This window comes from Mirounga angustirostris, unplaced genomic scaffold, assembly GCF_029215605.1.
Source record: "Mirounga angustirostris isolate CCGP_5_RB_7025 unplaced genomic scaffold, mMirAng1.0.hap1 SCAF_4, whole genome shotgun sequence".
Taxonomy (NCBI): domain Eukaryota; kingdom Metazoa; phylum Chordata; class Mammalia; order Carnivora; family Phocidae; genus Mirounga; species Mirounga angustirostris.
In genome coordinates, this window is record NW_026991712.1 from 159,581,750 (window position 1) to 159,603,655 (window position 21,906).

At 41.9% G+C, this 21,906-nt stretch overlaps 1 protein-coding gene across 5 annotated transcripts in view; it reads left to right on the plus strand.

The window, feature by feature from the left end:
* TRIT1 (tRNA isopentenyltransferase 1) overlaps positions 1-21,906 on the plus strand; it is a 44,982-nt gene that overhangs the window by 20,456 nt on the left and 2,620 nt on the right. The window contains exons 2-12 of one of the 5 annotated variants that reach the window (XM_064589387.1): positions 3,347-3,439; positions 3,522-3,662; positions 8,712-8,810; positions 9,519-9,664; positions 12,071-12,213; positions 14,522-14,633; positions 15,009-15,121; positions 15,366-15,443; positions 18,171-18,280; positions 18,614-18,731; positions 21,436-21,633. In XM_064589387.1, the coding sequence (XP_064445457.1) occupies positions 3,591-3,662; positions 8,712-8,810; positions 9,519-9,664; positions 12,071-12,213; positions 14,522-14,633; positions 15,009-15,121; positions 15,366-15,443; positions 18,171-18,280; positions 18,614-18,731; positions 21,436-21,605 (1,161 nt within the window). In that variant the 5' untranslated portion in view covers positions 3,347-3,439; positions 3,522-3,590 and the 3' untranslated portion in view covers positions 21,606-21,633. Of the gene's footprint in view, positions 1-3,346; positions 3,440-3,521; positions 3,663-8,711; positions 8,811-9,518; positions 9,665-12,070; positions 12,214-14,521; positions 14,634-15,008; positions 15,122-15,365; positions 15,444-18,170; positions 18,281-18,613; positions 18,732-21,435; positions 21,634-21,906 lie in introns of those variants that run through there. The other 4 variants (XM_064589388.1, XM_064589385.1, XR_010410983.1 and 1 more) reach the window with 4 other exon arrangements.

Here is a 21,906-nt window from a genome sequence, read left to right on the forward strand (position 1 = left end):
TGGCTCAGTCCATTGAGCGTCTGCCTTCTGCTCAGGTCATGATCCCAGCAACTTGGAATCGAGTCCAGCATCGGGCTCCCGGCTCAGGTGGGCAGTCTGCTTCTCCCTCTCCCTCTCCTGCTCCCCCTGCTCATGTGTTCTTTCTCCCTCTCAAATAAATAAATAAAACCTCTTAAAAAATTTAAAAAGAAAAAGAATTGAAAAATTCAACAAATTTTTGAAAATTTCATTTCATTGCTAATATTCACTGGTTTCTCATTGTATCAAAAGTCTGTGATCCAAGTCTTTTGTTATGGTAAACCATACATGGTAAAATATACATGACATAAAATTTACTATTTTACCATACATTAAGCACATTCACATTGTTCTGCAGCAGTCATTACCCTCCATCTCCAGAACTTTTTTCATCTTCCCAAACTGGAATTCTGTACGTTTTATACTAATTCCCCATTCTTCTCTGCCCCAGCCCCTGGCAACCACCATTCTACTTTCTGTCTTTGAATTTGACTACTTTAGTTATGTTAGTAGAATCATACAATATTTGTCTTTTTGTTACTGGGTTATTTCACTTAGCATGATATCTTCAAGGTTCTTCTATAGTATGTGTCAGAATTTCCTTCCTTTTTAAGGCTGAATAATATTCCATTATATGTATACAGCACATTTTGTTTATCCATTCGTTCATGATGGATATGGATTGCTTCCACCTTTTGGCTTCTGTGAATAATGCTGCTATAAACATGGGTGTATAAGTATCTGTTCAACTCCCTGCTTTCAGTTCTTTTGGGTATGTACCCAGAAGTGGAGTTGCTGGATCATATGGTAATTCTCTCTCTCTCTCTATATATATATGTATGTATATATATATAAATTATTTATTCGTGAGAGACAGAGAGAGAGGCAGAGGCAGAAGGAGAAGCAGGTTCCCCGCGGAGCAGGGAGCCTGACGCGGGACTCCATCCAAGGACCCCGGGACCACGACCCAAGCCGAAGGCAGATGCTCAACTGACTGGGCCACCCAGGCGCCCCTATTTTTTATATTTTTATGGGGCTTGAACTCACAACCTTGATATCAAGAGTCACATGCTCTACAGACTGAGCCCACCAGGCACCCCACTATTTTTTGTGTTTTGATGAATCATCATACTGTTTTCAATCCATAGCTGTGTCATTTTATATTCCCACCAACAATGCACGGGGGTTCTAATGTCTCTACATCTGCACCAACATTTATTATTTTCTGCTTTTTGACAGTAGACATCTTAGTGGGTGTGAAGTGCATCCAAATTTTCTAAAAGAAACTTTTTGTTAGGGAAATTTCCCAACATATAAAAAAATAAGAGCGAATGCCAGTTGAACTGCTGTGTGTCTCACCTCACTTCAGTAGTTAGGAACACTTGGCCAATCTTAGTTCAGTTAGTCTGACCTTCCTACCCCATTATTGGAACATGAATCCCAGTCTTCATATACTTTTTTTTCCTATTTTTTTTTTTTTAAGATTTTATTTATTTATTTGACAGAGAGAGACACAGCGAGAGAGGGAACACAAGCAGGGGGAGTGGGAGAGGGAGAAGCAGGCTCCCCGCAGAGCAGGGAGCCCGATGCAGGACTCGATCCCAGGACCCTGGGATCATGACCTGAGCTGAAGGCAGTCGCTTAACCAACTGAGCCACCCAGGTGCCCCTTTTCCCTATTGTTAAAAGCAGAAAATAAACATAAAAAAAAATTTTTTTTAAAGATTTTATTTATGTATTTGACAGAGAGAGACACAGTGAGAGAGGGAACACAAGCAGGGGGAGTGAGAGAGGGAGAAGCAGGCTTCCTGACAAGCAGGGAGCCCGATGTGGGGCTCGATCCCGGGACCCTGGGATCATGACCTGAGCTGAAGGCAGACACTTAACCAACTGAGCCATCCAGGCGCCCAGAACACACAATTACTAACTCCTTTCCCTCCTTTAGTTTTCTTAATTTGTGCAGAAGACTGCCGTGTGCAGTATATGCTACGGCACTTTATAATGTCAGAAGGACATCTTGTTCAAGATACACAAAAAAGAACACCCTATGATTTAAGATTCCATCAGTATTCAGGTGTGAGAATGCAAGTCTGTTGTCAGGTACAGATTAAATGAGTTAAAGGCAGAGCTGGTTCTTTCCCTATGGCTCTTTATATTTCTTTGTACTTATTTTACTAATTAACAATTTTCTTTTACTTGAAGATAGCTTATATGCTTGTTGGGTAAATAACCTCAGTAGTTAAGAGCACAGAAGCTTCAGAGTGATAATGACACTAAACTTATTTCCCGTTCTCCTTGCCTTGTGATACTAGTAGTGGTCGTAATATAGGTAGTTATGTAATGACCCTGTATAGCATATGCAGTGTGTTAGGCAAAAACCAAGTGCCTTGCATGTACTAACTCACTTAATCCACACAACAACCCCATGAGATAGATACTATTATCCTCATTTTACTGATTAGGGATTGAGGCAGAGAGAGGTTAGTAACTGACTACTCCATGAGTACAAATAACTGGTAAGCAGCAGAGCTAGGAATTGATCTGAGGCAGCCTGGCGCCAGTGTCCTTCCTCCCAACCATTATACTGTACTGTACTTAATCGACACTCATGTAAGTAAAGGGAAATGTGAGATAAAAAATGCTTTTAACATCTTTGTGGGCTCTATGGAACTTATTATTTGTTCATTCAGTGTTCCCTGTAGAATCAGTGATTACAGAGAGAACATTTAATCTCAAAGCATTCATCCCTGTTTTCAAACTAGTATTTTCAGATCTGTTCTCCATCTGAGACCTTGCATTTAGAAAAAGTACATTTGAACTTTTTAGTTGAATTGGCAGATCAAGAGCTTACAGACAGGATATTGCCTTTTAGTATTTAGACTGTATGTGCTGACCCCCTGAAGCAGTAATTTGGTTAGATCACAATGTTTCCATTAGAGTACAGCAGTGTTAGGGGTTCTAACTTCAAAGTGTATACGTGTGTGTTTTATATGTATCTTTGTAAATAGGCCACTTCTCTACAAATGGAACCAAGATTCTAAAAATCTTTCAGAGCCATTTAAATCCAAGAAATATCTAAGCATTTGAAGTAGAACTATGAGCAATGCAAAATGTTACCTTTCTGGAGACTTGTGATAAGTAAAACAACCTGCCCATTTTTAAATGCTTAAAGAACCTAAAGAACCTCCAGTTAATTTTGCAGAATTAGTTCTCACTTGGGCATTGATTTACATACACTTTTTATCTTGAAGTCTAAGCTAATAGCCATTATTTGATAAGAAAGCCAGTGTTCTGTTTTCTTCTACTTCCTTTGTCTTATGTTTTGGTAGGTCTGCTGTGCTCTGAACACATATGCTTAGAACACATCTACTCTAAAAAAAAAGAAGAAGAAGAAGAAGAACACATCTATTCTGGTGCTTTGGGTCAGTCACATGTTTGGCTGGAGGGCAAGTGTGCCTTTTATGGAGGCAGGTGACTTTCTCATGTTAATTTTCTTTCCCCTAGGTTTATGAAGGCCTGGACATCATCACCAACAAGGTTTCTGCCCAAGAGCAGAGAATATGCCAGCACCACATGATCAGCTTTGTGGATCCTCTCGTGACAAATTACACAGTTGTGGACTTCAGGAACAAGGCAACTGCTCTGATATCCTTAGTAAAGACAGCAACTAGGCTTGGTGGGTATAAGGCAGTCCAAGCCAAGAAAGAAGTTTTTGTTTCATTGACAATTTCTTCTAAGCAAGGGCACCCAAGACTTAACAACCAATAGGTAGCACCCCCATCAGAACTATATGGATCAAAAGATATAGTGCCCTTGCTTCTCAGAGTCTTGTCAGACTGCAGCATCAGCCATCCCTTGGGCACTTACTAGAAATGCTGAATTTGGGCCTCACTCAAGAACTAATGAATCAGAATCTACATTTCACAAGAGTCCCAGGTGATTCATATGCATATTAAAATTTGAGAAGCTGTTTTAGTGGAGAGAACACTGATTTAGGAACTAGAAAATCTGTGTTCTAGTCCCAGAACTGCCTCTTTGGACCAAGTGAATTTTATTGGGTAGAGCATTACCCAGCTCAGTTTCAGTTTCCCACCCTTTAAATGGGGATACAAAATCAATTTATAAATACGGAGTTAGAGTTAGAATTTAATAGGGATTGTTGGGTGAGGGAGGACTGCAAAAACAATTTTTTTTCTGTGATCAGCGATCTTTGATTGATTAAGTAGGCTCTACGCCCAGCATGGAGCCCAACATGGGGCTTAAACTCACAACCCTGAAATCAAGACATGAGCTGAGATCAAGTCAGATGCTTAACTGACTGAGCCACCCAGGTGCCCCTTGTTTGTTTGTTTGTTTGTTTATTTTAAAGATTTTATTTATTTATTTGAGACAGAGAGAATGAGAGACAGAGAGCATGAGAGGGTGGAGGATCAGAGGGAGAAGCAGACTCCCTGCTGAGCAGGGAGCCCGATGCGGGACTCGATCCCAGGACTCCAGGATCATGACCCAAGCCGAAGGCAGTCGCTTAACCAACTGAGCCACCCAGGCGCCCCCCCCTTGTTTATTTTTTAAAATTATAATTCTAGTATAGTTAACATATAGTGTTATATTAGTTTCAACACCAGTACATTTTGAAAAAAGAATAATGTAAGGGGGACTGTCCTTATATTTTAATTGTCCAGACTTCCAGATGGGGTGCCTGGCTGGCTCAGTGGGTAGAGCATGCAACTCTTGATCTCCGGGTTGTGAGTTCAAGCCTCATGTTGGGTATAGAGATTGCTTTAAAAAATTTGGACTACCAGATATTAAAACATAAGGAAAATTCATAATAATTATAATAGTATGGAACTTATACTAGACAAACTTATGACACAGAATGGAAAACTCAGATACAAATTAAAATGGCTGTATATATTTACCTTATGATCAAGGTGGCATTTAAAACGACAGAGAAATAATGCAGTAGTTAATATTCTTGGGACAGCTAATTTTTTTGGAAAAAAATAAAATTATGACCTCATTATGTATGACATAAATTGCAGATGGATTTCAGAGTTAAATACATGTATTTTTAAAACTTTAAAACAAATGGGATAATATATGATTGAGTAGTTATGTGATTTTAGAGTAGGGAAGGACTTTGTAGATACATAGTTTCTAAAAAAGTTATCTTAATGGATTTTTTAAACTCAAATTTTTCCTTTATTTTACTGTGTTAAATACACACAAAATTTACCACTTAACCATTTTTTAAGTGTACAGTTCAGTTGTATCAAATACATTCACATTGTGGTGCAACCATCACCACCATCCATCCCCATAACCTTCTGATTTGTTTTTGTTTTTAAAGATTTATTTATTGAGAGAGAGAGAGAGCACGAGTGGGAGGGGCAGAGGGAGAGGTAGAGAGAATCCCAAACAGACTCCATGTACTCTATGGGGCTTGATCCCAGGACCCTGAGATCATGACCTAAGCCGAAACCAAGAGTCGGATGCTCAACTGACTGTACACCTAGGCAACCCCCCCTTTTTTTTTAAGGAAAGTAGCTAGCTTTGAGTATGTACGAATTAAGAATTTGTGTCAGCAAGAAGGTATATCAACCAGAACTAGGTATCCACCCTAGAGTAAGCTTGCCATGCGTATGAGATAGGTGGTAGATCTCATTCATAGCAGCATTGCTCTTAATGGCAAAAACATAAACACCTGAATTCTTACTTACAGAAGAATGTATAAAATTTGCTTTGTTCATATAAGTACTTTTCAGCAGTGAAATGAATAAATTATAGCTACATGCAGCAATGTGGAAGAATCTCAGAAACAATGTAAAATGTGAGAAATTATAGACATTCATACCATATACATTCATACCATTTATTATAAAAGTTAAAAAGCAAGCAAAACTAATCAATGTATTTTTTAGGGGGTTACATATACCTAAGGAATTAGGTAAAGGAAAGCAAGGGAATGATAACAAGAAAAACCAAACAATTCAGGATAGCAAATCTCAGGTTTCCCCACAGAGAGGGGAAGTAGGGGGTTGGGATAGGAATGAATACACAGGAAGCTTCAAAAGAATTGATAACACTCCTTTTCTTACACTGGCTTCATGAGTATATGTTTATTATAAGGCTTCATAATTTACGTATGTTCTTTTGTATGTATTGAATATTTTATAATTTAAAAAAATTAGCCCACTATAAACAAAATTAAAAAACACACTGCAAGCCAGAGGAAAAAAATATTTGTAACATAGAAAAGGCAAATGGTTAATATCCTTAATATATAAAGAACTCATATGAATCAATATGAAAAATACTTAAAGGGCCTGAGTAGTAATTCACAAAGGAAGAAATCTAAATGATGGTAAACATGAAGACGGGTTTACCCTTGCTGTTAAGGCCATGCAAATCAAAATAATGAAATCATATTTTTTTGCCTATCAAATAGGCAGAGATTAAAATGCAGATAATTCTTACCCTACCTGCTTTACGAGACAGTTGTATCAGGTGAGATAATGTATATGAAAGCCCTTGGCAAATTAGAACATATCACCAAATGTATGTTGTTGCTTTAAGACAGTTTGGTTGTTCAGAAAAAGCTGATAGAAAATAGAGTTTTCAGAGGGCAGTAGGGATGACTTAATCACATCATTTACAGGATTAGAGATTTCTGAGTTTAGGTATGAACCCAAAATCAGAACTGAAAGTACCTTAAGAAGTATCCAGTTAACCTTCTTGATTTGACAGGCTAAGTAAGGTATTAGATAACAGAGGCCCAGAGAGAAGGGTTTTGTCCAGGATCACAGTTGTTTCATGGCTTGGGCAAACAAGTTAAACCTTTTCCCACCAAATATCTCCTATCCCATCTCCTTCCCTGTTTTCCACTCTCTCTCTTTTTGGCATCTCACCATTTTCCCCTTCCCTTTTTACTTCCCTTGCTTCCTTTCCCTTTGTCAATCATAGTATATATTTGAATTTTTATTACATTTACTGTAATTGTATGCTCCCTATACTTAATAGGGGGAATATAGTATTTCTCTTTTTTAAAAAACCAGTAGAGGGGGGTTGCCTGGGTGGCTCAGTTGATTAAAAGTGTGCCTTTGGCTTACGTCATGGTCCCAGAATCCCGGGATGGAGCCCCGCATCGGGCTTTCTGCTCAGCGAGGAGTCTGCTTCTCCCTCTGCCCCTCACCCTGCTCTCCCTCGCTCTCCCTCTCTCGATCTCTCTCTCAAATAAATAAATAAAATCTTGGGTGCCTGGGTGGCTCAGTTGGTTAAGCGACTGCCTTCGGCTCAGGTCATGATCCTGGAGTCCCTGGATCGAGTCCCGCATCAGGCTCCCTGCTCAGCAGGGAACCTGCTTCTCCCTCTGACCCTCCCCCCTCTCATGTGCTCTCTCTCTCATTCTCTCTGTCTCAAACAAATAAATAAATATATATTTTTTTAAAGATTTATTTATTTATTTATTTATTTATTTGAGAGAGAGAGAGAGAGAATGAGAGAGAGAGAACTCATGAGAGGGGATAGGGTCAGAGGACGAAGCAGACTCCCTGCCGAGCAGGGAGCCTGATGCGGGACTCGATCCAGGGACTCCAGGATCATGACCTGAGCCGAAGGCAGTCGCTTAACCAACTGAGCCACCCAGGCGCCCAATAAATAAAATCTTAAAAAAAAAAAAACAAATAGAGAAACAGTGTTTCTTCTTTAAGATCCTTGATTGGTAATAGCTTTCTTACCACCCCACCCCAACCTCTTGGGTTCGTGTGCTTCTGGTAGAAAAGAGGTCATCTATCTCTGTGCCCACAGACAGGCTAGCAAGGAGAAGAAGTGTGTAAATGAGTCTTTGTCTAGGTTGAAAGTCTCTTTTTATCAATTATCTTCAGAAGCAAAGCCCTTCATAAAGCAGATAATTATCTGTTCAACAGGGATTCTAAAGAGAAGAATTCAAAGTAGCAGGGATATAAAAACAATAGTGGCTCAAGTAAATTCAGTACTTATTCAATTGAAAGCAAATATTTCAGGCATCATGGTAGGGGATTTATATGCCTTGTCACATTTAATGCTCCTTAGAATTCAGGAGAATTTTACAGGTGAGAAAACTGAAGCTCAGGCTGAGTAACTTATCAGAGAGTTGGAGCTGGTAATTGAGATCTATTTGTCTTTGGAACCTGTGCTTCTCAGTTTATCTGGCAAAGTCTCAAATGGGGCTGAAATGTGCAGTACTACCACATAATGGTGGGGACTGACTGAGTCTAAGAACCATGGCATAGAGAAACCAGCTTGTATTTTATCTTAGAAGGCAGTCACACAATGGACATCACCTTGGTGGCTTCCTGAGCAGCTGACACTTGGTTCTCTGAGAGCCCTTGGGCTTGTGCTGGTTAAACTGATTTGGAATACCAAGCAAGCTTTGAATTTTAGCAGCAAGGCCTAGAAATTTCTAGAACTGGAAGGAATTACCATCATGCATCTGTATCTGGTTTATGCAAGTCCCTCCAGAACTAATAGGAAATGCTTCTGAGAACTCATGGGAAACAGTGAAGACTGATTATCAGTTCATCTTGGTTTCCACCCTTTCTCCTCTGTTCTCCAGTTGAGTAAATGAGTGTGGTTTCTTGCTAATACCTCCTTCCCAAGTGAGTCAGGATGCTCTTCTTGATATTAAATATTGTGATGTCTTTCTTAACATTCCACATTGAAGATATATTTGCCCGAGACAAAATTCCTATTGTCGTGGGAGGAACCAATTATTACATTGAGTCTCTGCTCTGGAAAGTTCTTGTCAATACTAAGGTATGTTTAGTTCACTTATAAGTCACTGAGGAAATGGGTTCCTCTTTCTTGCCAGCTAATTTTAGTGGGAGGAAGGTTGACTCTTGTCTGTTTCTTAAACTCAGCAACTGTAATTTTCTTATTTAATATTCTGAAGCAAATGCCACCTCCATATGTGAAGTGTGCTCCTCCAGGGTGGCCTGAGGGCAGGGGCCGTGTGTGGGAAAAATGCTCCTCTGTGAATTAATTAGCAACTCCATGTGAGTTAACAGTTCATCAGCCTGACTCAGCATTTCTTGGCTATTACAGTCTGTACATTAGTGAGATGTCCAACACTAACCTTTCTTATGGAGACGCTATTACATAGGGGGAGACTTTGCAAACTGTAATGTGTGGGCAGTCCTGGTCCACACTGGTCACTTGCTGAGAAGACTGGACTTCTGGAGATGTTAATACAGATGTGTTAGCCCTGGTTCCTGTTTGTACTTCTGACAAGGAAGCAGGTACCTGAGTCCTTCCCTGAGCAGTAAGTCCTCCTTTGTGTGCTGTGGCCTCCCAGCACTGCCACAGTGTATTGGAATTTTCTGAGGTCTCTCTCTCACTATATGGCAAGACCTTCTGATTTCTCTCTGTTCTGTATTTCTAACTCCTAGCAAAGTGCCTGGCATATACACTGTTGCAATGCTTGTTGAACTATTGAATTAAATTTACTTCTAAACCTTTTAATAGCCCCAGGAGGTGGGCACTGAGAAGGTGATTGACCGGAAAGTAGAGCTTGAAAAGGAGGATGGCCATGTACTCCACAAACGCCTAAGCCAAGTGGACCCAGAAATGGCTGCCAAGTTGCACCCCCATGACAAGCGCAAAGTGGCCAGGTAAGAAAGCCTGGGCCCACTGAGCCTGAGTCCCTCTGGAGTTGGGCAGTCAGTTCTTCAGTGTGCCTAGGTAATGAGAGGGGTTTCCTAATAGCAGTTGGTGCAGATTGGTGTATTCCCAGCACGCAGGTTGCAAGGCCCTGAGGTACTGCCTCAGTCCACCTCCCTCAATAAATAATTGCACCCAACTTTGTTGTTATTTTAAAATGTATAATACAATAGAGTTTTCCCTAGGGCCTAGGTAATTGCGCTTCATTTCCTATTTGATCTTTGCGTGTACAACAGTTTTCATATAAATTTTTTCTGGCATGCAATTGGCTTACATTGTGATTTGAGTTTCATAATTGACGGCGCAATGCTGAGTTCTGCCCCAGCAGCTTTCCCAGGGGGAGGCAGATTTTATAAACTGTCTCATAGACCAACTCACCTTCACATATGGAGGCTTTCTTGAAGGGAAGACAGAGGTGGTGAATGAACTCATAAGGTCATGTTTTCTTAGGTTGTTTTGAAATTGCAGCCTCGTGTGTTAAGTTTATTCTTCTGCAGTGTTGGGAGTGATACCATATCTAGCAGAGTAGAGGATCTAATAAAGGACGGTTGATTACACAGATTAAATATTATAGCACCATCTGGTATTGACAGGGATTATAAAGTATTCCACGCAAATGAATGTTCTAGATCAGTGTTTCTTAATCATTTTTCATTATCTCCCACCAACCCACACACACCCAGAGACTTTTTAGAAACTTTTTTCCTAATTGTGCCTCCCTCCCTCCCTGTCCTTCATGAAATTTAGTACTAAAGAATAATATTTCTTTGGGTATGGTTGCCCCTTGGAGTGTCATACACCATTGTAATGTCTAAGTTTTTTTGCCTCCTTGAGAGCAGTATCATCTCAGGTGATAATGCACATTCTAGATAAATGAAATTTATACTTTCAGTATCCAAACATTTTATTTTAAAACATTTTAATAGAGATCTTTCAAAAATTTTTCGAAAATAGGAACATTAATGATGAACATTCATTTTTATGTTGTTTTATGGTGTAATTCTAGATTTGGTCTTTATTATCCTCTCTTTATTGATGAGTTTTTTCTTATCAACCTGTCCTCATTTTGCTACTTCTAAACTAGTAATGAGTCAAGAATTGTGTCTTGGTAAGAGGAGGTGGACTGAGGCAGTACCTCAGGGCCTTGCAACCTGCGTGCTGGGAATACACCAATCTGCACCAACTGCTATTAGCAGCAAGGCCCTCTCATTACCTAGGAATGTGGAAGGAGGTCTGATTCCCCTGGATTGGCTGGGTGGAGGCTGCATCACTTAGTAAGCTTCTAAGCAAGAGTTCTAGAGTCTCTTCTTTAGAGAGGACTGGAGGACTTTGTTCATGTTTCTTTTCTTTTTTTTTTTTAAAGGTTTTTAATTATTCATTTGAGAGAAAGAGAGAGCACAAGCAGGGGACGGGGGTGGGGGGGGTGCTGAGGGAGAAGCAGACTCCCCGCAGAACAGGGAACCTGATGCAGGGCTTGATCCCAGGACCCCGGGATCATGACCTGAGCTGAAGGCAGACGCTTAACTGACTGAGCCACCCAGGCGTCCCTCATCTTTCTTTTAGTTTGAGACTGTATCCCAACCTCCAGATAATTGAGATTATGTATTACCACAATTTTTCCTCACAGGTCCTCTTTGAGTGATCAGTGGTACGGAAAGACAAGGGGTCTCTACTCTTGTGTTAGGATTTCAGGAAGTAGAATTGGGTCAGGGAGGGAAAGATCACTTTCAATCTGATAAGTTGCAGTCACCCAGAGTGGTGGAGTGTAGATTTGAGAGTTACATTACCTAGGGCTGCATAACTAATAGAGGCAGACAGAGCCGAGGGTGGCTGAAGAATAAGTATGTGAGTTCTTTCTGCAGTGATCTTTGTGCTAGTAGAGTACCAAATCAGTCAGAAGTGTTCTTCCTTAATTCTAGACCTATGTAAAAAAAAAGTTGATGAGCTGGATATACAACATACTTTTGTACTGTGGGAAAGGCGTTCCAGCGAGACTGGACTTGCTGGCTTGTAACAGTCTCCCAAATAAGCTCTTTTACTGCTTACCTGAAGGTGAGTGAGTCCCATTCTATTTGTGTGGAAGAAGCCTGCTGTTTCTGAACCTGAGTTTAGAAAAATTAATATATGTTTAGAAGAATAGTATTATTCTTACTTTACCTAAAATTTTCTTTGGGACTGTTTTCTGAGTAGCTATAGGATTGGAGTAACCCCAGACCTTCATGGCTTCAGGAGCTTATACAGTGAAAATGAGAAAGAGGTGTTCTATAATAAATAGCCTCTCTCCTTGTTTCATTTGAGAATATTTTCTAATGGTTTTTATGGGTGTGCCCCCCCCCCCGCCCCTTTAAATGACTTAGGAGCTTGCAAGTGTTTGAAGAAACGGGAATCTCTCATAGTGAATTTCTTCATCGTCAACATGCAGAGGAAGGTGGTGGTCCCCTTGGAGGCCCTCTGAAGTTCCCTAACCTTTGCATCCTCTGGCTTCATGCTGACCAGACAGGTAAAAGTCCTTTGATGCCTTAGAATACATCTGAGATAGAGCCTGCCCAGAACCATGAGTGGCTCATAATAAGCACTAAATAAGTGTTAGCTTTTAATTTTATAATTACTATTATTCATTAACTTAGTAAGGCACAGTGCCTTTCCCCTAGGTATCTGTCTGGAAGGGGAAGAAGGGTGGCCCTGGCACTAGGGTAAGATACCAAGGATGGGATAAGAGGGAGATGGGGTGGGAGGGTAAGAGACTGCCATCCAGGGAAGGTCTCAAGAGAAAGAGAAGGAAGGCTCTGTGGAAGGAGGTCTGATTCCCTGGATTGGCTGGGTGGAGGCTGCATCACTGATTATTCCAGAAGCAGCAGGCCTGAAATGGGTATGATGGTTAGTTAGCTAGCCTGATTATGTTGTGTTTTTTTTGTAAAGTATGATAATGCCCTGTGATAGTGCTAACTTCTTCATCCAGCTAACATTCAGTAAGCATTCAATGAAGTGCCAAGTATGCTGCATAGTTACTTGGATTTCAGAGATGAATGTGAGACTTTGCCTGGTTTTTAGGAGCTCCCGGTCTAGAGCAGCAAACAAATATAGATACTACATTGTGATAAATGCTGTGCTGGAAAGTAGTGCTGTGAGGCCACAGAAAAGGGATACCCATTTTTTTTTTTTTAAAGATTTTATTTATTTATTTGACAGAGAGAGACACAGCAAGAGAGGGAACACAAGCAGGGGGAGTGGGAGAGGGAGAAGCAGGCTTCCCGCCCAGCAGGGAGCCTGATGTGGGGCTTGATCTCACGACCCTGGGATCATGACCTGAGCCGAAGGCAGACACTTAACGACTGAGCCACTCAGGCGCCCCGGGATACCCATTTTTAAGGGTAACCTATGAGCTAGGTCTGTATATGAACGATTAAGAACTCGGTCTCTGAGCCAAACCATCTGGATTCATCTTCCTGCTCCACCATCTTCTAGCTATGTGAGTTTCAAGGCAAGTTAGTTAACCTTCCGGGGCGCCTGGGTGGCTCAGTTGGTTGGCGACTGCCTTCAGCTCAGGTCATGATCCTGGAGTCCCGGGATCGAGTCCCGCATCGGGCTCCCTGCTCGGCGAGGAGTCTGCTTCTCCCTCTGACCCTCTTCCCTACTCATGCTCTCTCTATCATTCTCTCTCTCTCTCAATAAATAAATAAAAATCTTAAAAAAAAAAAAAGTTAACCTTCCAGTGCCCCAATTTTCTCTTCTGTAAATTGGAATTAATGATAATAATAATAATATGTATATGTATTGAGGATTAGATGAATTACAACATACAAAGTGCTCAGAATGTGCATAACATGTGGTGAGTCCTTAATAAATACAAACTTTTTAGGAAGTTAGGATAAAAGGTTACTGTTACTGCAGGCTGAGAAGTAGCAATGGCAGATAATGTAGAGCATGGTTGAAATGGTGAAAATTTGTTGTTAAAATAAATCTCAGGTACAAGTTTATAGAGAAAGGTAATTTTTTAAATGAAATTTTTGTGACTAAAAACATATTACAATTCAGCATAAAATAATGGAATCTGATTCATAATAAAGCTGACCACCACCTTTGGTCATAATCAGGTTTGGCCATCACATCTGAATGATTATGACCCCTGACTCTTTGCTCCTTTGTCTGGCTCAATAGTTCAAGATGTACCTAGGATGGCTTTGGATTGAAGTTCCTTGTTCCTATCCAAGGTGTCATCTGAAAGTTCTTTTTTTTTTAAAGATTTTATTCATTTATTTGACAGAGACACAGTGAGAGAGGGAACACAAGCAGGGGGAGTGGGAGTGGGAGAAGCAGGCCTCCCGCCGAGCAGGGAGCCCTATGTGGGGCTCGATCCCAGGACACTGGGACCACGACCCGAGCCGAAGGCAGACAGACGCCTAACGACCGAGCCACCCAGGCGCCCCTGAAAGTACTTAAATGTAAAAGAACACTAAGAATAACAAATATAATGGAAAAAAGTAAAAAGGATAATCCAGGGGTCTCTCAGCTACCTGTAAAGTAAACAGTGAATATACATTCCATAATAAAATATTTGTCCTTCCTAATAGTCGTAATTGTAAGCTTTCTCTTTATATAATAAGACGTGCTTCATTTTGGCTGTTTTTATTGAAGTGCAGTCTTAAGTATGACAAATATAATATGAATTATTCTATAATCTTTGGACTCTGAACCCTTTCTTCCATTTGAACAACTGTTCTTCTTGTGGCAGCCTGTCCATTCATCATGTAAGTGTCTAGTGGGCACCTATGACAGGCTTGCTGGTTGATGGGCTAATGTGATTGAAGTTCTAGATGAGCGCTTGGATAAGAGGGTGGATGACATGCTTGCTGCTGGGCTCTTGGATGAACTAAGAGATTTTCACAGACGCTATAATCAGAAGAAAGTTGCAGAAAATAGGTGAGGATTTGGCCATTTCTTTGACCTACTCTCCCTTCCTTGCTTATGATCAAAAGATCATAAATGTAGTACTGGCTTTGGATCTACTTGTTTATTAGCCTTGTCCTTGTCCTTGGCATTGGCAAGGCTTGTTGGAAGGAGGTCTGGTGTACTTGTTACAGTTGCACTTTTCTAATCTCAGACATTCCCAGGAGTTAATTTTCAAGGGAACTAACCAGGGAGCTGGTGGGTGGTGGAGGAAGTTTAGAGAGGCAGTAACTGCTCTGGATCTCAGTTTCTCATCTGTGAGATGAAATGGCCCAGCTAGATCTTCTCTAAGGCCCCTGCTAGCTCTCAGATGCAATGGCTCATCTGCTGATGCTCTCCTGTTCCCAGCCAGGACTATCAACATGGTATCTTCCAATCCATTGGCTTCAAGGAATTTCACGAGTACCTGGTCACTGAGGGAAAATGCACACCAGAGACTAGTAACCAGCTCCTAAAGAAAGGTGTGAATTCCTCCATCTAACCTATACTTGCACATTCTTGGGTGGCAGAGTACCCCGCTGGTATGGTCTGAGAAAGAGTTGAGGCCAGAAGAACCCCAAATGGCCTTCAACTCAGAATTAAGATTTTTGTCTACCAAGTGTACTCCAGTGTGCTGCTATGGTTGATTTTCTCCTCTGCTGGGCTAGGGGGGCTTGCCTTTTGGCTTGGTCAGAACTTGGTTCTTAGATCTACCTTGTCTTTTAGGTATTGAGTCTCTGAAACAAGTGACTAAAAGATATGCCCGGAAACAAAACCGATGGGTTAAAAACCGTTTTTTGAGCAGTAAGTCTTATGTTTTTCCTTATCTCCTGGGTCTGTTTCCAGTAGAATATAGATGTCCTTAGCTCCCCCAGAAAAGGAACTTTAGTTTCTGGACCTGTCCTAAGCTTTGGGGACCTGATCTGGGAGAGGGTCTACTGCATAAATGACTATGCAGGGAAGCTTCTTTGTAATGTCTTAGAAAACAAATGGAATCTTTTCAGTCAGGAGTTGAACACGTGGGTGCTGGCTGCAGACAGGTAAGAGCATACTAGCAACATCTTCGCAGAGTCGGTGCTCAGGGTTCACTTTAGCTTCAGATTTTGTGCCTGAAGTGCAGTCAGATTTCTGTAGGGAGGTTTTCCTAATTAAAATGGTTCTTGGGCGTCTGGCTGGCTCAGTTGGAAGAGCATGTGACTCTTGATCTCGGGGGTTGTGAGTTTGGGCCCCATGTTGGGTGTGGAGATTAATAAAAAAAAAGAAAGAAAATGGTTCTTAGGCCAGATGAACAGTGTAAAAAGTCAAACCTACACCAGTTCTCCCAGCATTGCCTTCACATTCAGGTGCATGGTGCTTCTGAGCGCTGCAGCTTTGCCTTCAACTGAACAGCACTTTTAAGAAAAGGGAAGGAAATTCTCCTTCATTTGACCTTGTTCTGTGTCTTTGACACTAGATTTGGTGCTGTACATGTATTACTGAGCCTGCAAGGTAGGTGTTATTCTTTTATTTTTGCAGATAAGGCAATGGAGATTTCAAGAAGTTAAGTATCTTGCCAAAAATCTGACAGCTGAATAAGCAGTATTGAATGCAGGCCTGACCCCCCCTCCCCCCTTGTACTTTATAGTGCTTTTCTTGTTTCCTGTAGCTATCACTTTAGCTAGACAGCATTGATATTGGGCCTCTGGTGAGAAATTGTGTGGTTATGAGCTAAAAGGAGATTAATTTAAAGGAGATTAAGTGAAACACCAACTTTATCTTATAGGCACTTTTTAAATAGTCCTGTTTGCCTTTTGCCGTTAGACTTCTGCTTTCAGTTAAAGATAAGGACAGCTGAGGCCTCCACTCTGCTCTTCAGGGTCTCTGAACAGGAACACCTCGATCCATGTTGTTGACCACTGATTGCTGAAGTTCTCTCTCCCGTGCTCGCTCTCTGCCAGAGCTCTCTGGGGTAGTTCTGGCACCAAGGGGCTCTTTATACTTCCTTCTACTTACCCTGCTTTCTCTGCATGTCCTGTCAGAGTTCTTGGCTTCAGCTAAAATCGAAATTGAATTGCATCGACTGAAATTCACTACTACAGATTTCTAATGCAGCTTCTCTTCTCCCCAGGGCTAACAATTAGTCTGTAACAAAAGATGTTTTTTGTAATGATTCGAAACTTCCTCCTGTTGTAAAGCCACAATAACTCCCCCATCTCTGAGTCAGGAGGGATTGATGGCACACAGTGCATCATCTGCCCATTCCTCATTCATGTGTATGCCGGCTCAGTTCTGGTGCTAGAGTGAAAGGCACAGCTGCCTTGTAAACCAGGACCCGTGTGTGATTGGCCAGGGCTAGTCTGCTGGGACATGGCTCTGGCAAGAAGCCAGAGGGACTTCCCCGCCCCAACTTGGCCTTGGACCCATGCCAGAAATAGCAGCTGGGAGCCGAGAACTTGTTGAAAGGTGCTTAGACAGGGCACAGAAGCCCAACAAAGGGCTCAGAGGGGAAGGGAAAATATAGAGTGGCCTGGAAACAGGTGCAGAGCTTAGCCAAGGCCAGGTGTGCTGTGGATGCTGCCTACACCCTCCCAGTCTCACCTTTCCGTGTGGTGGCAGGTGCAGCCCAATCCATTTTATGAAGAATCTTACTTGTGGTTGGCACAATCAAAAGGCCAGCACCTGCCAGCCGTTGGCATCCTAAGGACTTTGATGTTTTTGTCCATGGGGAGATGCTCTTTGCCTTTAGGCAACTGACTTGACCTAGCTGTGGAAGGCAATTTAGTGTGTCCATAGACAGGGGAAGCTACCGGGAGAGACTAAACAGGGTTGGCTGCAATGGACAGAATGCCTGTGGCTGTACTCTAGGCTATCTCCAGTCACCTCTCCATTCAGAAGTATTTACCAAAGGGTGTTTCTTGAATACGCCTCTAGATCTGTTTCCTAAAAAAAGGGGCTCAACTAGTTCAATTTCAAGGCTTCTTTCTAGTTCTCAGATTTAGTGGCTCATTGATTGATATTCTTCTGTTCCCAGTCCCTGAATATCCGTATGGTATCAACAAGTTTCATGAATGCCATACTGCTGAAGGGATATATACAAACCTGAGACTAGTGTCTGCTCCTAAAGAAAGCTGTGAACTCTTTTGCCACAAGAGCAACATCACTGTAAGATGATAGGCAACTTAAAACAGGCATTTACTTCAAGCTGTTAATTTATTTACTCCTATGATATGCTATCTTCATATTGTAGCCCATGTGGTAGTCACTAGAGCTGTTACTCTCTTCTTTTTTTCTGACTGATCTGGAAGATCTTGTCTCTAGAAGTCTCTGGATTATACAGCTAGACTTGTTGGCTACAGATCAGTGAACCTTCTAGGTCATTCTTGGATTGTATGTAGTTGTTTGGTTCATATTTCTAGTTAGAATGAATGGCATGATCAGAATGTTTATTCCTTTGGCCCCCATATATTTCCTTTGAGGATTTTGGAGTCCTGGGAGCAGAATTGATTGGGTCTTGGAGGATGACTTCTCACAACTTCTCTTTGTCATCATTAGGACCTGGTCCCAGTGTCCCCCCAGTATATGGCTTAGAAGTATCTGATGTCTCGAAGTGGGAAGAGTCTGTTCTTGAACCTGCTCTTGAAATCGTGCAAAGTTTCATCCAGGTGATTATTAATCATAGTACTGCGTATTGTCTGGCTTTCAGAGAGCTTTCTTTAGCCGGCATCGTTGTTGGTAGGGAACCAGGCTTTCTTTTCCATGGAATAGAGCAGAAGAGCTGGCTGCTTTTAGATCCCTGGAGGCTGTGTTTCTACTTTCACATTTAGAAAGGTTGTTGCTAAAATCTGTCCGTAGTCCACCTGTTCTCTGGGATGAGAAAAAGGAATCTTGGGAAAATCCCAGTCTCCTTATTAATATCAGAGAATGAGATCCAAATCTCTTTGAGTTGATTGCTTCTCTCCCATCCTCCCCCCCCCCCCCCCGCCCCGTTCTTTCAGGGCCACAAGCCTGCAGCTGCTCCAGTAAAGATGCCATACAATGAAATGGAGAACAAGAGAAGTTACCACATGTGTGACCTCTGTGATCGAATCATCATTGGGGACCGTGAATGGACAGGTAGAATCTGGGGAAGGGCATGGAGAAATCTGTAAGGGTGGCTCACAGTGACTTCGTGAAATTTAAGGTCTTCAGTAGGTTGAATGCTGGAGTCTGCTTTTATTTTTTTTTTTTTTAAACATTTTATTTATTTTTTGACAGAGACAGTGAGAGGGGGAACACAAGCAGGGGGAGTGGGAGAGGGAGAAGCAGGCTTCCCGCTGAGCAGGGAGCCTGATGCGGGGCTCGATCCCAGGACCCTGGGATCATGACCTGAGCCGAGGGCAGACGCGTAACGACTGAGCCACCCAGGCACCCCTAAAGTAGATATTTTATACTGAGAGGTCTGCAGTTAACTTTCCGGAGCTCCTTTGATTTTCCTGATCCTACCCTCTAGCAGTTTCTTGGCCTTTCATGTTTAGAATGCAGTGCAGGTGAGGTGGGATTGTAAGGGATACCAGCCAACTCACCCAAGACACCAAAGAAGCAGAAACAGCTGGGAGGGTGGGAGGAAGTGCAGTTACTCCTCCCGAGTACATTCTTTGAAAGTGGGGTCTCTTTCATAATTTTTAAGGTAATATGTTGAAATGGTGGTGATTGCTAAAGCTGTGATGAAAAGTGTTAAAAGAAGTTGTGAAAGCAGGGGCACTGGGTGGCTCAGTAGGTTAAGCGTCCGACTCTTGGTTTCAGCTCAGGTCATGATCTCAGTGTTGTGGGAAGGAGCCCCCCATTGAACCCTGCGCTAAACACCCTCCCCGCCCCCTCCCCCATGCATGCGCACACACTCTCTCTTTCAAATAAATAAATCTTAAAAAAAACAAAAGAAGCTTGAAAGCAAGACTGTCAGACTTGTATAAAAAAGGTGGCCAAAGGGTGATGTCTTTTTTAAAGGCACTCCTGAGCAACCAGCATGGGCCCTGACCTAATTCTCTCTTTCGCTTTAGAGCCTGGATTTGCCTCTACTACAGTCATACTGAACTCCCCTGTCAGATTCTTGTAGTCCTCTAGTCAAAGCCCAAAAAGGGCCAGGGCCTCCCAAGTCTTGAGTTTACATTGGATTTGGAAACTTGTTTAAGGCTCACTCCTTTTGCGCACAGTAAGGCTTGTAGGGACCCAGTGGCTGGAATCCTGTTCAGAGTACTGCCTTGCATGGGATTTTCCTAGAAATAGCATTTTCTCCCCATACAAACCAATAGAATGATTAGTTCTGTTAACTGGTAACGCTGGCAAAATGAACTCCATTGTCAGAGACTGGGGATGGCTGTGATTTGCCCAAGCAGCAGAAGAAGCCTCGATTGTCATTGGTTTATAATGATGAAAGGGGAAGAGAAAGAGAGTGTCTGATTGTTTTTTTCTAAAAGAAACTTAGTGGTTCGATTTGTCGAATGTCCTTCAGGGATAGCCTTAAAGAAACAACATTTGTGAGCCTTTGTGAGCTTAGCTTGTGTGAACCCTTCTGTAGTGCCATCTGTCAAGTCCTTGCTCCCATCTCCTGCTGCCATGGAGAGCCAGGCCAGAAGCCCTTTTTTGCCTTAGGCTCTAGCTGGAAAATAAAGCTGACTTTTTTCCCCCAAGTAAACTTTTCTTTGACTTCTAACCTCTTCCTTACTTGTTTTTTGCTTTGAAACCCTTAAAATGATGTTTTTAATAGATATCAAAGATCATTTAATCTAGTCGTCTATCTCATTAGAGGCTTCCAAAGAAAATTTCCTTGAAAAAGAATAAGTAAAAAGAAGCTAGTATGAGTTAGAGGGTGGGAACAGTCTTTGGGGTGAGAGGTCAGAAGTTGGTATCAGGCAGGGGCGCCTGGGTGGCTCAGTCATTTGTGTCTGCCTTCAGCTCAGGTCATGATCCCAGGGTCCTGGGATTGAGCCCTGGATTGGGCTTCCTGCTCGGCGGGAAGCCTGCTTCTCCTCTCCCACTCCCCCTGCTTGTGTTCCCTCTCTCGCTGTGTCTCTCTCTGTCAAATAAATAAATAAAATCTTTAAAAAAAAAAAATTAGTATCAGGCAACAGTGGCCTTTCAGCTTTATGGCTTCTGTGGACCCTCAAAAAGGATCGACAGAGAAGAATGCTTCCTGTTATCTCCCTGGAGCATTGTGTGCTTGGAGAATGTGAACCTTGTGGGTTAGTCATTCAGATGGCTTGTCTAACCCAGGCAGAGGGATGTCAGATCAGCAGGGGCAACCTGTGTGAGCTGGGAAGAAGTGCAAGGACAGCTCTAGGTCTCATGTGGGACAGAGCATCTGTCCTGCAATACAGACAAGGATTTGGATTTATAACTTTTTAGCTGAGTGAGTTGAAAGGTAATCTATCTGTAACAAGAAGCCCCGTACTGGAAAATTGAGTCTAGAGCCTTGATTCTGGAAAATTTGGTCTCTTTTTGAACTATAGGTGAGCTGAAGAATTTACCTGCTGTGTGTCCTTGGACAAAATCGAAGTCCTCGGTGAACTTCAGTTTCCTCCTCTATAAAATGAGCTGAATAATACTGTCCTGCAAGATGGCTCTGAGGATTAGTATATAAAGCACCCAGCAGGGTACACTTAATGCATGGTAGCTTGCTGGCCATATAACTTTGCCTTCCCTTAACAATGCTAAGCAGCTATACCAGTACATGTTGATCCTGTTATTGTTAAAGAAAAGGATTGTGTAGTTAATTTTGTATGCTTCTAGGATTGATTTCTAGAAAGTTCTAATGAGTTGTTTTTGTTTTGTTTTGTCTTAGCACATATAAAATCCAAATCCCACTTGCACCAACTGAAGAAGAGAAGAAGATTGGACTTGGATGTTGTAGCTACCGTAGAAAATCAGAGTATTTCTCCAGACCGTGACAAAGAGCTTAAAGAGAAAGGATCCCCAGGGCAGAATGAGAAAGAGCTGAAATCTGGTGTTTAAAGAGACATGTCCAGTAGCCTTTGCACAGGTAGGGACCCAGTTCAGGAGGGAGGGTTATGTGTGTATCCCCCTCTGGACTGAGGAATGCTATGCAGAAAGCCCCCACCATTTTCTTTCTTTGGTGGTATAGTTTTAAAGTCTCGTGTTCTCTGTCATGGGAACAGCAGGCCTTGTTAGCTCCTTGTTTGGTTCATGTGCCTGGTAATGATGATTTGGGGAAGGGATTTTTTTTCTTTCAACCTTAAAGGTTCTATATTTGAAAGAGGCACAGATTGCACTTTTTAATACTTGAGGATCTTTT